General features: G+C 42.9%; 1 protein-coding gene across 1 annotated transcript in view; it reads left to right on the forward strand.

The window, feature by feature from the left end:
- The window catches only part of NECAB1 (N-terminal EF-hand calcium binding protein 1), a 131,939-nt gene that overhangs the window by 90,788 nt on the left and 22,918 nt on the right, over window positions 1-18,233 (forward strand). Inside the window, exons 6-7 of the mRNA XM_030553425.1 lie at window positions 13,181-13,317; window positions 17,660-17,772. Of these exons, the coding sequence (XP_030409285.1) occupies window positions 13,181-13,317; window positions 17,660-17,772 (250 nt within the window). The remainder of the gene's footprint in view (window positions 1-13,180; window positions 13,318-17,659; window positions 17,773-18,233) is intronic.

An 18,233-nucleotide genomic window follows, 5' to 3' on the forward strand; every position in this document is an offset into this window, starting at 1 on the left:
CATCAACATGCAGCTTATGTATTCACAATTCTCTTTTCTGCAGAAACAATGATCATTATAAACTTAGTTTTGCTTCATCCTTTTTTGTTCTTCTTGTAGAAATAAAAGTATCCTTCCATAGTAATTAAATTATGCAAAATACAGGCCATGACCAAAATCTACTTCCTTGATAATTAAGGCTACTAACCAGGATGAATAGTATCTGCACTCCCACACACCCCTCTAAGTTATATGTATATCATGTTGATTGATATTCTCTCATTTTCCTTGTACACTCCTGTCTGTCACAATCTCTCTGTTTTCCTATACTTAGATTGTAAGCTCTTTTGGCCAGGGACTGTGTTTTTGCTCTGTGTTTGTATGGTACCTAACATCAGGGTTGGCTCTAACTTTTTTGCTGCCCCAAGCAAAAAAAAAAGGAGCCCCGTGCCACCCGAAGCCCCCGCCCCCCTGAGACACCCCCTGCTCCTCCGAGTGCCACCCGGGCAAAAAAATCCTCCAACGCCGCCCCGCCGAACCAAAAAAAAAACAAACCAAAAAAAACCCTGAGCACCACCGCGCACCAAGGTGCCACCCCAAGCACATGCTTGGTTGGCTGATGCCTGGAGCCGGCCCTGCCTAACACACTGGGGCTCTGGTCCATGACAATGTAAATAAGAAATGTATATAAATGACATTGCCACATCTTCACTCCCCAACCAGTATATCAACTCCATCTCTAACACATCAGCTAATCAATTCTGCTGTCTCACATCTCCAAATAAATCCATTCTGACATCTCCAAATTTTGGTACACGTGCCCCAGTTAATATATTCTTGGCTCTCCCTGTTAAGGAACTTTCTGTACCAGTACAGGGAACTAAGTCCTAAACGACTGAGTTTTAAAGATCACAAGCAGGCATTCTGTAGTGAAGGCTATAAAATAACTTTTTTCCAGATACATTAAAGGCAACTGATAAATATCAGCACCCAACAAGATTGGGCCTGTTTCTTGGACCAGAAAGAAGTGGGGAATTATCCATATTTATTTAAGATCCACTTATCCAATAAAAACAACCACTGCTACAGTATGTTAACACAGGCATATTTTCTTTGAACCATAACGTAAAGTGTAATATATATGCTAAGGAACTATAATTCGCTGTTGACATTTTCAAGAAACAGAGCATCTTTCTTGTTCTCTCAAAAAAACCATCACTGGCTCTCATCATTAATTGATGGGTGTAGTATGCCAACGGCATTAAATGCTTTTCATGCCAACTGACCTTGCACTACCTTATGCATGTTTTATAAATTGATACAAAACTTCCTTAATTCAGAATGAATATTTTCTTTTCTAATGCAACCTGGCACCAGTGTTTATAATGGAAATGAAAGCCTTTTCCCCTAGAAAACAACTAATGATAAAGTATTATAAAACATAGTCAAAAACGATTCATTCGCTACTTGATTTAAATTCCTATGGAGGTGTTTTTTCCTGAAGTATTTAACAGTAATGCTGATTACTTCTACAGCACCCTTCTTCCACAGCTCTCCAAAACCCTTTGAAAAGGGTTTTTACAGAGAGAGAGCTTCTGAGATTCAAAGAGATAATGCAATTTACCCATCCTCACATGTGAAGCCAACAGCAGAGCTGGGATTAGAAAACCTAATTCTCCTAGCTCCCAATCTAGGAGCTCTCTTCATAAAAGGAGTGGACCATTTAATTCCTTAGCTGGTGAGGTATAGAGGCCCACTCCAAAGCCCACTGAAGTCCGTGGAAAGGTTCCCACCAACTTCTGTGAACGTTGGATCAGGCCTTGGAAAAACAAGAATGCTTCCAAGTGTACTAAGACTGTTAAATACTAACAGTACAAAATGTTTGTATAGAATGCTCTAAGTAAAAAAGGGGTTAAGCAATAGTCAATTGGCTGGAGTAGGAGCAAGTAAGTAAGTAGAGTAATACAGAATAAATAACTTAATATGCTAAGCACTTGGGGAAAGTATCTGAAGGGATATTTCCTGTAATAATTATGTGCACAAAACCTGAATTAGTAAGGTGTGATCTATCTTGGGACTGGAAAATACAGTCTGATAGCTATGATTAAAAAACCTCAAATAAGTCACCGACACAGAAGATCATTTCTGATGGAGCCAAAGAGGAAATAGCAACCAGCGGCAGGAACTGACAAGTATTCTTTAACACCTCAATTCTTTAGCACCTCAATTTCAGGAGCTCCAGTCTACAGAATAGTTTAGTAAATATAAGCTATGGACATATTTTTGAAGATTTAATTCAGCTCAGTGATTAATCAGATTCACTATATGCAGACAGGAAGCTCTATGAAGGTGTCTGTAATGTTTATTCTCTGGTGGTTCAGAATTTGAAGATGTATGTTGTGAAATAGCTCTGGCATCTAAACACAAGTGAGGGTTATCTCTATTAGGTCCATCCATGTTTTGTTCAGAGCTTTCAAAGTATATTGATCAAAGATAAATTAAAACAGACCCTAGATTTCTGCTGTAGGCTTGAATTTAGTTGTCCATTCTGAATAAATTTGCACATGTTGTTCTAATGTGTCACACAGAATCAAAGCTCATGGAAAGTAAATTAACTCTATCAGATACAACATCTTTAAACCAATTAGTGTAGGGAGGTCAGATAACTTAGGTGGAGGAAGAAATCAGCATTAGCATTACACAAATTAATTCTGCCACTTTTAAAAGGCTGCCACAGGTGTTTCATACAGGGCTGGTATCTGCCTTAGGTACTTGCTCTAAAGACACTGCAGGATAATGTAGCCTATTAACATTTCTTTATATAACCTAAAAAACAACAAGGTACTTTGATTGGAGAGAGAGCTAAGACTTGATTAATTTTAACATATGGTAAATAAATATAGGCGACTTTGATGCTCCCAGCTACATAATTAACTCTGATGATTCATGGGTGTTTAACATCTGAGATTTCAACAGTTTAAATCTTCCAACAGTGCAATAACTAGCTTAACAGCCTATCCTGGTGGTGAAGAAAAATATTTGACATGCAGTACGCTGTGTGAGGTATCTTTGATCACACAAATGTTTATATTTGAAAACACAGTGCTTCCAAAGCTATTATCCAACATAGGAAATGAATCATTTATATCCAAGTTTAAAGGTCAAAAAAACAAAAAAGATGTTTACATGCTGATTGCAAACACACACTAACAAAACAAATAAAATGGTATATCCAGGAAATTCAAAGACAAGGCTTAATAGCCAGAGGACACTCCATCCATAATTCACACCAAAAAACACAGTAAAGAGTAAAAAACACACATTTTATCATGTACATCTTCAATATAGGTTTTCATTTGGAGCAGGAGTAACTGTTATTTGACAAATTTTCCTAAAAGCTTGAAATCAACAGGTCCTCCTCACTTATCTTCAGGTGTCTTCTGGGGTGAGGCCCAGTTACCTGAAAATTTCCCTCTTCCCCAATGTATACCTTACATAAGCTTCTTGTATTTGAATATATCCATAAGTTTGCAAAATTGGTTATAAAACTTCAAAATTTGCTAAAGGAAGACTGGTAACAACAGAGTCTCTGGCCCGTTTTCAGGCTGCAGTTGAAAGTTTAGGATGCTATGTTGCAAGCTCCAGAAGGTAGGAATAATGGTTCTAATTCAAGGTGCTGAAGCCTGTGCCTCACTTCAACCACATGAGTTTAGAAATAGGCCATTAGGCCTGATTCTCAGTCATGCTGGAGTCTCTTAACACCTGACAGCATAAACAGACCTTAAAGTGAGAGCAGGTGTAGTTTACTTTGTGGATCCTTTATTCTGTGCTACTTGGTATAATGAGGCTTGAGCATAACTGAGAATTCAGAAGATTGACTTAAATAGCACTACTCATAAATTCAAATTTAGACATGTACTTATTATCTTACTGAATTGGAGCCATAATGTGGCACAAAGATATAACAATGTGGGGAGAAAATGCTAAAATAAATGTATAATTATCCTTTGTAAAAATAAAGGGTAGCAGTTCAAAGGATTGAAGTTCTAATAAAGCATACTGATCCTTTCAAAAGAAATCTGCACATAGATTATTTATATTTAGGGCCAGGTCTATAGCTACTGGGACTAGGCATAGCATCACAGAAGGCTGTTGAGCTACAAAAATGTACTGGAGCAGAGGATCTGACCCAGAACTTTTAAGGTAAGATTATTGTCCAGGAGTATACTTTGTTACATTAAGTTACAAATCCCTCATTTTGGAAAAAAGTGCACATGCACATCTTTTATATCTATTATCAGAGCGGTAGCTGTGTTAGTCTGGATCTGTAAAAGCAGCAAAGAATCCTGTGGCACCTTATAGACTAACAGACGTATTGGAGCATGAGCTTTCGTGGGTGCATGCATCCGACGAAGTGAGTATTCACCCATGAAAGCTCATGCTCCAATACGTTTGTTAGTCTATAAGGTGCCACAGGACTCTTTGCTGCTTTTATATCTATATAATTATAGACAGATAGATAAGCTGTTCCACTGTGGATAAATAATGAAATTATTGAGTGTGGGAGAAGAGGAGAGACAATGACTCTGTAGCCTGGTGATTAGCACATTGATGGGGGAGACCCAGGATCCAGTCCCCACTGTTTTAATTATTTTTTTTTAAATTATATATATATTCCATATTTATAGTAGGTTTTGAACTTGGAGAATTCTTTACTGAAATTCAGAAGTCTAATGTTATTTTGAGAACATACAAATTCCTTTTATGAGTCAAAAGATTTTATAATGCATTCCAATGGGAAAACTTAAATGCATGAAGGGTGATAGAAGAGCCTGTTATTTGAATTGTTGCAGTCAGCTTTGTTTCAAAAGAAGCTTTTTGTTTTAAACACATATACACCTCTACCCCGATATAACGCCACCCGACATAACATGAATTTGGATATAACAGTGCTCCAGGGGGCTGAGGCTGTGCACTCCGGTGGATCAAAGCAAGGTCAATATAATGCGGTTTCACTATAAACTGAAGATTTTTTGGCTCCCAAGGAGAGTGTTATATCGAGGTAGAGGTGTAGTTGATTTCACCAAGATCTTTTTTATATCAAAATAAACCTCAATATCAGGCAGTGGCATCTTCAAAGTGGAGCAATGTTGAGGGGGAGGACAAAGATAATAAGGAACCCTGTGGATATGAAATACAAGAAAGCTGAGGGAAGGGGATGCCATGTGACGGCTACATTCACAAAGCAATTTAGACATGCTAACACTGAGCATTACCACCCTAACCTGCAAACACCTAAAAAATCACTGGGATTCCCAGAGCCTGAGTTAGGTACCTAGGCTCCCTATACAATGAATGGGGAAAGAAAGGCTCCTTAGACTATGATTCACGAAGACCAGCATGCTAGGCAGAGAGCTGCCTAAACTAGTTAAGATGATGGGTGTGTCCTAAGCCCCACCACTCTCGGAGATGGGCACCTATGTCCAGCCAGCAGGAAGCACCTCTCTCAGCTCATGATTCTCTCTGCAAACCCTCTGATGGAATTAGGCACCAAAGCTGTATCTGCAAAGAACTGTGGCGAAGAGGGCCTCCCTCCTAACTTTTAGCCCAGTGGCAAGGGTACTCACCTGGGATGTGGGAGGTCCCTGATTCAAGCTCCACCCACCCACCAATGACGGGAAAGGATTTGAACAGAGTAGTGCCCTACTGACTAGGCTAAGATACAGTCTGACATGAGGCTCCCTCAGTCTTTCCTCGTGAAGCCGTACCACTGTGGATAAATAATGAAATTACTGAGTGTAGGGGAGGAGGAGAGACAATGACTCTGTAGCCTGGTGATTAGTGCGTTCACGGGGGAGACCCACGATCCAGTCCCCCCTGCTCTAATTATTTTTTCAAAAATTATTTAGCCACCATGTAACATCTTCAACAGGAGAGGCAGAGGGAACCCTACATCAAAATGCCCCATAGTCTAGGACAGGGATCGGCAACCTATGGCACGCGGCTGCCTGCTGGGACTCCGCGTGCCATTAAAAATCCTGCCGACACAACAAGCCGCCTTCCCCCAGAGCCCTGCCGCCGCGTGCGCAGTGCTCTGGGGGCCAGGGCTGCGTGCTCCCGTGGGGCAACATTTGGCTCCGTGGGGAGGGAAAGACTCTCCCCGTTCATCCAGAGCCCTGCTGTTGCACACACATCGCTCTGAGGGGTGGAGTGGGGCTGGGCTGGGCTGCGCGCGCAGCGGCGGCAGCAGCAGGGCTCCAGATGAGCAAGGAGCCTCATGGTAAGGGGGCTGGGGGGGAAGTCAAGGGACAGGGAGCAGGGTGGATTGGATGGGGGGGTGGGATCCCAGGGAGGTGATTGGGGCGGGGGTCTCTAGAGGGGGCAGTCAGGGAGCAGGGGGGGTTGGATGGACAGGGGACAGGGAGCAAGGGGGGTCCTGGGGGAGCAGTTAGGGTGGGGGGTCTCTGGAGGGGGCGGTCAGGGGACAAGGAGCGGGGGGGTTGGATGTGTCAGGAGTTCGGGGGGGGCTGTCAGGAGGCAGGGGTGTGGAGAGGGGTTGGGGCAGGCAGGGAGCAGGGGGGGGTTATGGGTCCAGAGTTCTGGGGGTCCTGTCAGGGGGTGGGGAGCAGTTAGATAGGCATGGGACTCCAGGGGGTCTGTCTGAGTGTGGGGGTGTGGATAAGGGTTGGGGCAGTCGGGACAGGTAGGGGGTAAGGTCCTAGGGGGGCAGTCAGGGGACAAGGGGCAGGGAGGCTCAGATGGGGCTGGGGTCCCAGGAGGGGTAGTCGGGACAAGGAGTGGAGGGGGGTTGGGGACTCTGGGGGGGTGCAGTCACCCAGTCCTCTACGCTGAGCCCTGACCCCCCCCACACACACCCAGTCCTCTGCCCTGAGCCCTGCACCCCCACCCACCCCCCAGGCCCCTGCCCTGAGCCCTGTACCACCCAGCCCTCTGTTGACTCCTTCACCCCCCACCCATGACCCCAGCCCTGACTCTGGCACCCCCACACATACCCAGCCCCCCTACCCTGGCACCTGCACCCCCTCACATGCCCCCAGCCCTCTGCCCTGACTCTTGCACCCCCACATCCCATGCACCCTGCACATCCCCACCCCCACCCTGAGCACCAAACGGGAGTCACATTCCCACCTGCACCCCTCACACCAAATGGGAGCTACCCAGGTAACTGCCCCCACACCCAAACCTCCTGCCCCAACCCTAAGCCCCCTCCTTCTTTCTAGCTCCCGGCCAGACCCTTCACCCCCAGCCCTGTGCTCAGTGCACTCCAACCCTCAGCTCAGTGCAGAGAGAGGAAGAGAATGGGCCAGAACCAGGGAGAAGGTAGGTACCCACTGTATGTGGGCAGGGCCAGGACCCCAGACCGGCAGTGGGCTGAGCGGGTCCGGCAGCTGGGATCCTGGCTGGCAGGAGCCGGAGGATGGAACCCTGAGCGGCAGTGGGCTGAGCTGCTCAACCCACAGCCGGTCTGGGGTCCCTCCTTCTGGCCCCGCACAGCCCACTGCCAGTGTGGGGTTCTGGCTGCCAGGCCCTTCCCAGCTGGGGTCTCGGCCGCAGGCCCCACTCAGCCCACTCCCGGTCTAGGTGAACAGAACCCCAGACCAGCAGTAGGCTGAGCGGGCCGGTGGCGTAAGATCAACATTTTAATTTAATTTTAAATGGAGCTTCTTAAACATTTTGAAAACCTTGTTTCTTTTACAATACAACACTAGTTTAGTTATATAAGATATAGACTTGTAGAGAGAGACCTTCTAAAAAACGTTAAAATGTATGACTGGCACGCGAAACCTTAAATTAGAGTGAATAAATGAAGACTCAGCACACCACTTCTGAAAGGTTGCTGGCCCCTGTTCTAGGGGTTAGTCTGTTCAAACCAGCTCAGCTGGGGGACTGTGGAATGGGCTTGCCCACATCTTAGGTGAGTACTCTAACCACTGGGCTAAAAGTTATGAGGCAGTTTGCTCAAAATGGCTGGTGAGAGCAAGTTCACCTATAAGGACCCATTTGGATAGGCAAGCTCAGACCACACTTATCAGATCAAACCCCGCAGGAACAACTGTCTTCTCCCAGTTCATGCATCAGCTAGGGCTTGGCTGTTTGGCATGGGGCTGTAGTGAACATGCTCGGAAACATAGGCACCTAGGAAACTTCTATTGCAAATATTTAGGTGTGGAATGAGTTTAGGCACCTACAAGGTTTGTGAATCCTAATGTGGTCTGTGGGATTTAAGCACCTAAAATGGCAGTTAGGTACCTAAGTCCTTTGTGAATCTAGCCCTGAGAGTTTTAATGGCAATCTGTCATTTCAGCAGCAGTTGGACATCTAACTGAGTTTTCAGTGAAACGGTAGAGTGCCAGCTGTTCAATATTCCATATATAGGCCCCAATCCTACAATGAGCTCCACAGTGTGGAGTCCCATGGAAGTCAGTGAGGTTCCCAAGAGGTGCCCACCAGATAGAACAGCTTGCAGAATTGGGGCCACTGTTTTTTAATAAAATGTGTTTAAATTGGCTGAATTTGTTGTTTAACTGTTCTATCAGCTACAACAGCAAAGGTTTTGCAAACATAACCAGGCCCTTTGTTTCATGCATGCTCTATTGCCAGATGCAGCTGATTGGAAACAGTAATTTTGGTAGTGAAGCTGGAGAAGGGCCAGAATCCAGCTCACATGCTCTGAAATTTGCAGCCTGGGCCCTAGTAATCTCTAATTATTACCATTTTTTCATACAGGCTGCCATATAAATTACAGAACCATTATGAGGAAATAATGTACAGTAGATTTTTTTATAGCCTTGCATTGATGAAAGAGCTGCATTGTAGAACATACACAAAAAATTAAACTACTTGTCTTCTCTGGAGAAGACAGTATAATCAGTGTCTAAATAACATGTGAATAACTTCAGAGCCTACTTTAATGGTACAGATAGTCCCAGGTTGCTGAGGCAAAGTTACACTTTCAGGACCATTACTAATAACACCTTTTGGTTGAAGAACAGATGCCCTAATAGTCAGACTTCTAGGATTATCTGGGGGAAAATAGAGTAGGATTGAGGACTTTTAAACATATACAAATATAAAAAATTCATTATACAAAGAAACCTTATAGCTCTGCTAAAATATGATGCCAAGCTTAATCTTGAACACCTCAGAAAGTAACTTGCTCACATTTCACATAACCCTGAAATGAGTACACATGAAAATCACAGTGGCTTCTTCCGATGAACAGTGAATGGGAATAAAAACTCAGTATTCACCACCACAGCTGCCTGCAGTACCCTGGCCTTTTAACATGAAAGAGATATTGTTGTAGTGTAGTCATTGCAGTGTGGAAAACAATTCATTTTTAATGAATCAGTGGGAGTTACCCATGTGTATAGAAGACAAAAGGGAACCCCTTAGTATTGTACACGGACCCATATTGCAGTCTAGTTTTAGTAAAGGAAGTCTTCAGTTTGAGTGCCTAGCATTCAATGTGGAAAACTGCTGAAGATTGAAGAGTTATTAATTTGGGTAAGAAGTGGTACGTTCTAGAGATCTAAGCACAGACCTAGAAACCTGGGGTTAGATTCTGGGCCGTTAGATTCTAAGAGAAAAGCACAGTTTGCAGCCCAAGGAACATGGATCAAAGGTTGTTTTAAGCTGTTTTTGTGCCCCTCCAATCCTGGGCTGCTCCTGGAGCTGGAGAGGCCTCTAATTTAATATAGACAGCACAGAGGACCTGTCTAACTTATGGCAGCCTCCCTGGGCTGCCCTATGAACTGCAGTGCTGCCTGGAATCTTTTACCCCAATACACCCTTCTCATTTGCACCCCACCCTGACATACCCCCTATGCCAGTGGATCCTAAGGAGGCAGCCTTAGAGCTGTTGCCCACAGTGCCTACTGCAGAGAAATACTCCCCAGGATGGATATGGAGCTTATTTAGGATTGCCAATTTTCTAACCGCACAAAACTGAATGCCCTAGTCCTGCCCCTTCTCGATGCTCTGCCCCACCCCTTCCCTGAGGCCCTGCCCCCGCTCACTACGTTCCCCCTCCCTCGGTGGCTTGCTCTCCCCCACCCTCACTCACTTTCACAGGGCTGGGGCAGGGGGTTGGGGTGTGGGAGAGGGTAAGGGCTCTAACTGGGAGTGAAGGCTCTGGGGGTGCAGGCTCTGGGGTAAGCCAGAAATGAGGGGTTTAGCGTGTGGGAGTGGGCTCCAGGCTGGGGCAGGGGTTGGGGTGTGGGAGGGGGTGAGGGCTCTGGCTGGTGCTGTGGATTCTGGGGTGGGGCTGGGGACGAGGGGTTTGTGGTGCAGGAGGGGGCTCCAGGCTGGAGGGTTGGTCCGGGGAATTCAGAGTGTGAGAGCAGGCTGTGGGTTGAGGCAGGGGGTTGGAGTGCAGGAGGGGGTCAAGGCTCTGGCTGGGGGTGCGAGCTCTGGGATGGGGCTGTGGATGAGGGGTTCAGGGTGTGGGAGAGGGCTCTGGGTTGGGAGAGGGGGTTGGGGTGCAGGGAAGATGAGGGCTCCAGCTGGGGGTACAGGCTCTGGGGTGCGGCTAGGGATGAGGGGTTATGGGTGCAGGAGGGGGCTCAGGGTTGGTGTGTGGACTTACCTCGGGTGACTCCTGGTCAGCAGGGCTAAGGCAGGCTCCCTGCCTGTCCTGGCTCCGCGCTGCACCCTGGAAGTGGCCAGCAGGTCTGGCTCCTAGGTGGGAAGGCCAGGAGGCTCCGTGTGCTGGTCTTGCCCGCAGGCACCATGGTTCCTGGCCAGTGGGAGTGCGGAGAAGATGCTCAGGGCGGGAGCAGCGCATGGAGCCTCCTTCCCCCACCTAGGAGCTGCTGACTGCTTCCGGGGTACAGCACAGAGACAGGACAGGTAGGGACTTGCCTGCCTTAGTCCTGCAGCATTGTCAACTGGACTTTTAACGGCACGGTCAGCTGTGCTGACCAGAGCCAACAGGGTCCCTTTTTGACCAGGCATTCCAGTAAAAAAAAAACTGGGCGCCTGGCAAACTTAAGCTTATTCGCCACTCCAGTCTTTTACACATCTGAAAGGAACCAGATTGGGGGGTCAGGATTCACCCAAAGAAATCTTGCTTTTAATCTCAATTCTGATAGTTACTCCCCAATTGGTCTTAAGGAAGTCACCTAAATTCACAGTCTGTAAAATGAGAACAATTATATCTCCTTCTTTTCACAGGGCTGCTTTGAAAAATAAATACATTTGTAAAGAATTTTGAAGATGAAAGAGACAAGGTAGATGAGATATCTTTTACTGGACCAACTTGTGTTGTTGGAAAGTACAAGCTTTCAAGCTACACAGAGCCCTTTTTCATGTCTGGAGAAGGAAGCAAATTGTCTGAGCTAAATACAAGTTGGTTCAGATGAAGACAAATGAAAGACAGATGAAAACAGCTGTACCCATATTATTGTATAATCATGGCTTGAGTACTCAAGGAACATTACAGATTAATGTTTTAGAAATTATATATTCTTTTTTCCTTGATTATTGCATTCATTTCTGTTCTGTGCTTTGTTTATTGCGTATATATATATATTATATATATTTTACCTTGTGAATCACTTGTGCATATTCCCGAAGAGATCTACGATGTAGATTTTAGAAGATACTTTGCATGGAAATTATTTTAACAGAGGACCGTGTTTGATTTGTGAGTTTATCCTAAATATAGGGAAATTTTGTAAAAAGTAGTTTTACTTTTATCAAAGTTCTCATTTCTTATTGATCTTTGTAGTTTTGAGGGTTATTTTTGTTTTGCTGCCAAGATGACACTTTTGTTGGCTGTTTTATCTATAAAACTGTATCTATGATACAAAAATCTTACTAAAATAAAATGCAAATATTAAACAGAAATATTAACAACGTGCACTGTGTTGAAAATAAGTGCAAATAGGCAGCAAAAGACAGAACAGAGTCCTTAGCCCTTCATTTTAAAAGAGGTTTATGAAGATTTCATTGGAAGTTTAAATGAACTTTCTGGTTAAGACAAAATTAATTGTTCAAAAAAATATAAAAAAGGAAATTAGGGAAAGTTGATTCCAATGACTATACATTAGAAGTTATGAAAAGCGGACAACTGATAAGGGCAGCTAAAGGTATCAGTGAAAAGTCTACATCTTGTAGGGTTAACAACAATAAGAAGGAATATTTAGAATATGTCAGAAATAAAAGAAATTTAAAAATGGTATAGGCCAAAAATGAGATAAACATACAAAACTATTCAGAAAATTAAGCAGTGACTTGATCATGGTTTATAAGTACTTCCATGGTAAAATGATTTCTGATTGTAGAAGGTTCCCAAATCTAGCACGCAATTATACGATCCAATGATTGGAATTTGAAACTAGACAAATTCAGACTGGAAATAAGATGCAATTTTTACTTAACAATTGGAACAGCTTACCTAGGGATGTATCACTTAAAGTTTTCAAAATCAAGAACTGAAAGATATTATCTAGCTCAACCAACAGTTATGGGTTTGATGCAGGAACCACTTAATGAAATTCTATAACCTGTTGTATGCAGGAGGTTAGAGTGGATGATCAAAATGGTCTCTTTCCGGTGTTATAAATCTATGAATCTATAACTTAGCGACACAACTCAAATGTACATACCTAAATACCCATACATTTATTTGAATACGTTACAAAACTGTAATCTGTTGTTTTAATGGAAGGCCATTGTTCTATAGTAATTTCCACCATTAATTTGCTGCATAGATTGCAAAATTATTCTCATTAAAGATGAGCTTTCAGCTCTTTACTGGGGCAAATGTAAGACCTATTCCTCCAATGGTACTTTGCACAGGGAGTCTGCTTCTAAGGATCCTTTTGTAATCCCTAAAGGCATATGCTACCTTGAGCTCTGTGGAATTTATATTCATATTAAGGTTAGAGCTGGTTGCAAATTATTCATCAGACTGATTTTCAAATGAAAAACATCTTTTTCTCAAAACCAAAATTTTCCAAGGGAAAATTTCCATTTTGCTGAAAAATTTTGATTTTTCCATCAGGAAAATCAAAATGTTGCATGCCCACATGGAAGACTTTTGTCAATTTTACTTTCTGCCTGCTGAAGCTTTCCCAGAGAGCTGCATCTCCTGTTTTGGATTAAGGATTTTTTTCACTCTCTTATATTGTTAATATATTACACTAATTCTCATCAATATTGTGCGTAATTTTAGGACTATCAAAAGGCCTCTAACTTGGAACAGTTTGTGACTCGTTTCTTACTGAAAGAAACATTGAATCAGCTGCAGTCTCTCCAGAACTCCCTGGATTGTGCCATGGAAACCACAGAAGAGCAAACTCGTCAAGAAAGGTAAACTAAATGTTTTCCCCAGTTGGGTGTATGTCAGGGGTCTGGAACTAGGGGTTAAGTGACATTAGAAATAAAAGTACTGTATCTAAGATGCTATGTGGATTTAAAAATATTCCAGTGGGATGTACTTGACATACCCTGAATTTGCAAAGATTGTTTTGCATTTTATTTTGATGTCTTAGAGACTAAATAGAACACTAAAGGACAAATCTTGCACCCCTTAGTCAGATGTCAGTGGGAGTTTTGCCAGAGGTAGGAGTGCAGGATCTGGTTCTAAGGCTCTGATCCTCTGATAACATGTGGGTTCACTGCCTCATCTATGAGAGTGCAGCCATTTTGTTGCTACTTGGGATGCTTATTTTGCTTAATTTATTTTATTTCATTTCTTTGGAGCCTCCCAAAACATAAAACACACTATAAGAATCTAACATTGTCAGTACAAAACCTTAGTTCATTAGTCTTTCCAAATAAAAGTTTTCCTATTAATAGACTCTCTCACAAGAACTAAGGCTTCTCTGTCCAGCTACAACATGAGACCCTACCAAAATCATCTCTGGCCCCTCCACCTACAAGTTTCCTGAACTTCCCTAAAAGCCTGTGACAAAAGACGCACTTTGCAGAGTGCCCAGAAAGTTAACAAATCTGGTCTCTGGCAGACCAAGAAGAGAAAAACCAGCATCTTGAACTCCCGCTGGAAACTTATTGGGATCTAATGTAGTGCTCAGATTATTGTTATAGGGTTCCTTTCTGATGCACTCCTCAACTAGTGGGCAGCCACATTTTTGCATGTAAGTAGACCCTCTAAATTGACCTATTCTGAAGCCCTGTTATTATCAACACCATTACACGCTGCCTATGGTGATTTATGCAAGTATAGATGGTTGCGTGGCCCCAGCATACATCAGGCTCACCTGTGCTTAGGCTACATCTACAATTATAAAACAATCTAAGCTTGTTTTTTTTTAAAAAAAATTATTTTAACATCTACTACAAATGTGTACTTTCCCAGCAAGCACAGATTTTGGTTTAACTTAGGCCCAATGCACACTTACATGTACATGTGTGTTTGGAGGATCAGGGTCTTAGATGTTAAAGGCACAATCCTGTAAACTTTTACTCACATGAGCAGTCTTTACTCGTGTGAGTAGTTCCAGTGAAGTCAGTGTCACCACCCACATGCGTAAGGTTTGAAAGATCAGGTATTAAAGCAGCTCATTGTATTTGAAAATATATTTTGGGGTTTTCTCTCTAGTTTTTCCTTTGTTCTCCCCAATCACTGTGTTACTATACCTGTGTTTGAATCCATTTTCTCAGCTAATCCTAAAGTGCTACCCAGAATATTCTTGGTGACCTTTCAAGTTGAATGGCAAAGCAAGTTGCTGGTTTTGCCCCTTAATGCTGCTTTATGATGGATAAAGACTGTTTTAAAATTTAGAATGTTTTAAAATGTGTTTTCTCTTGATGTTTTTATATTAGAAATGCCAGGTCCTTGTTTCCTTTGCTTTGCTGTTGGATGGTGGCATCGCTGATGCTTGAATAATAATGTGACAGAGGGATATTACCTGAACTGCAGATTTCTTTCCCAAAGCAATTAAGGAGGTTGGGAATGCTTATTTTTCACATAGTCTAAGACTAAGAGAAGGGGGAGTGGGAAATATGGGATGGCTTGATATTTATGATGTAAAAATAAACATCAAAATCTTTAAAGAAAAAAAGTTTGACCATCTTTATACATCATAAAGGAACAATAGAGTGACTTGGATATCTTGTTTGGTTTTGAATCACAGTTCTTCTTTTACTTCCTTATCTTTACATCAAAATATAAGCATAGTGATTCTATGAAGCTCCTTTTCAGTTTGAATTTGGGACACTCTTCCACTGAGGTCCACCTGTGCTATTGGTTTTCCCAAAGTCACTGATAGCACCAAATAGGTTTCCAGTGGGTCTAAAAGAGAGTATTTTGTTACCAGCCCTCCTCTCAGTTAATAGTCTAGTGGGGCAATATGGAGATTTTTTTTGTCTAGGACTCTAGATACAGCTGTTCCTAAATGCCCTATAGCAGTGGTGGGCAACCTGTGGCCCATCAGGGTAATCCATTGGCGGGCCGCAAGACAGTGTTTATGTTGACTGTCCGCAGACACGGCCACCTGTTGCTCCCAGTGCCCCCTGTCTGCTGTTCCTAGCCAGTGGGAGCTGCGGGAAGCGGTGCAGGCCATAGGGAGAAAGTGAATTAGAAAGTGTTATTTACTTCTTCACCTAACACAAGAAACGGGTCACCCAATGAAATCAACAGGCAGCAGGTTTAAAACAAACAAAAGGTAGTACTCCTTCATACAATACATAGTCAACCTGTGGAACTCATTGCCAGGGGGTTCTTATGAAGGCCAAATCTTAAACAGGATTCAATAAAGATTTAGATAAGTTCCTGCAGGGTAAGTCTATCAGTGGCTATCAGCCATGATGTCAAGGATGCAACCCCCATGTTCTGGGCATCCCTAGCTCTAACTGCCAGAATCTGGGAGTGGATGATAGGGGATCACTCAATGATTTCCTGTTTTGTTCATTCCCTTTGAAGCACCTGTCATTGATCAGAAGACAGGATACTGGGCTAGATGGACCATTGGTCTAACCCAATATAACTGTTCTGATGTTCCCTCCTCACAGGTCACCGTGACATACAAGAGATGAAATGAGACTGAAAAGGGCTAAAGAGCTGGTGACAGAAGTCCCAATACAACTGCATCTTTAAAGACTTATGTTGTAGCAAAGCTTTGGTCTACACACAGATTCAGCTAAACTGGTGCAACCCTCTAGTTTGGATTCTCTTTACACCAGTATAAGTGTCTTAAATTGGTTTAGTTTAAATTGATTACAAACAGGTAATCCAATTTAAGACTCTCCTAAACAGATTTAAGAGTGTCCACACCCGGGGATTGCACTGATTTAATTAACTCGGGGGGTGGGGGAGGTAATATTGCTGTCTGAAGTGGATAGGAATTGGGTAGTATCCCTTTAAATAGTTAACGAACCCTCTATTTTCCACAAGCCACCAGAGTGCTTCCAGAGCAGCAGTGTGAGGGCCAGCCTTAAGGGTGGGTGACATGGGTGACCACCAAGGTGCCATGGTCAGGGGAGCGCTATGGTCAAAGACTCTGTAGAAGGGCTGTGCTGACCCAGGAGGCGGGGGAAGGCGATAAAGGGGACTGCGTCCCTTCTCTGCCCTTCCGACAGCATAACACCTGCAGCGCTGCCCCTGCTCCATCTGCTGCTGCTTTGCCTTCTGAGCTGCTGCCAGTTGCTTGGGGAGCAGTATGTTTTCTGTTAGACCAGCCATAAGCATTGTGCATAGGCTTTGCAATGTAATATATAGTTAGTAAACATACTTATTTTGTCCCCACTGTTACATTTGTTGTCCTTCCTGTTACATTTGTTGAGTAAAGAGCAAAAGAACACCACCACCCATTACTGTAGTACCTGAGTGCCTTCTATATAAAATCAACAGCAGTAGTGAAGTCCCCAGTGAATTTCTAAGCAAAAACAGTGTGTAGATAAGCCCTAAGTTTCTTTGCCTCTGCTATAGCATCTGCAAAGTCACAAACAGTGGGGAAGTGGATAGCTCGGCTGAAATTTATTCAGATAACTGTTTGGAGACTACTTACAACTAATGAATATAAATCAAGATTCGTCTGAGAACAATTCACTAACTAAAGAGATGGCTACTTTCCAAACTTACATTATTTGAAATAAACAATTTGACCAGCCATCCTAATTGCAGCCATAGCATTAAATATTTTATTTAATGGATATATTTCAACACAGCTCTTTTCACTAGTGTACCTGGCCCTCATTCTATACTATCCATTCCTGGTCTTCTTTGCTTCATAAATCCCAGATTAAAATCCTTTCACAATGGTATTTATCACGAATTTAAAACAGAAAATTTCCCTTTTCAAGTGAACATATACGTTTTGATCCTTCATTAGTAACTGATCGCATGACCCCAGTGCCTTTATGGGGACCCACTGAAATCAGTGGGGCTCAGCACAGATCCAAAGGCCTGTAATAGTGGTTCCTAGTGCAGGACCAGGACCACAGTACAGTCAAGCCACCAATTTTATGTCCCTATATGATATTTGTGAGATACTAACTTTCTTTCTTTTTCCTCCTCAGTGAGTATCAAAGTGGACACAGCTAACTGTAGCAGTAAAAGCCTAGAAAATCACTCTGTAGTTTCAACAGATATTTCTCTCTCACTGATTCCTTTTTTTTAATCAGCATCCTGACAGCAGAAAGAAGATAGAGACTTTGGCACATGGATTAACTACTATCTGTTTCTATTTAGACAAGGACCAACAAAGCCAGAGGTGTTCTCAATTCAGTGGCCAGGAAAACGTTCAAATCGAAGATTTCAGAGGAACAGTAGTTTATCACCAAACAGTCCTCACTTAAATATAGGTATTGTCATTTCAACTTTTAAATGTATTTAAAACACACACAGAAGCAAGGCAGCCATGTACTTGTCCTCAAAATTTTAACCAGAAAACACATTTTAAAAATTCTAAATTTTGAAACAGTCTTTAATCAGTGAAGGTGCTATTATAGCTGAAAGCAGTCTTCAGTTTAATAAGCAGCCATTAGCTCTAGCTGTTGAAGCAGAACAAATAAGTACACTGCTACAGCTTCAAAGTGTCCCCTTCCATAGCGCTGTTTTGCCATCCTGTAGAGTCATTGTTTTTGTGCTATGAACTGAAAACACCAGTCTATATTTCTTAGCTATATTTATAGATAGTGGTGATGAGAAGAGATGTGATTATAATGAAGAGGGGGAAAAAACACCAAGAAATAAGCTTATGCTGTCTGCATTACTCACAGAGTAATCATGTGTCATGGTTGAGGGGAGAAAGTGTTTTTATGAG

Source organism: Gopherus evgoodei, chromosome 2, assembly GCF_007399415.2.
Source record: "Gopherus evgoodei ecotype Sinaloan lineage chromosome 2, rGopEvg1_v1.p, whole genome shotgun sequence".
In the NCBI taxonomy this organism is placed as follows: Eukaryota; Metazoa; Chordata; order Testudines; family Testudinidae; genus Gopherus; species Gopherus evgoodei.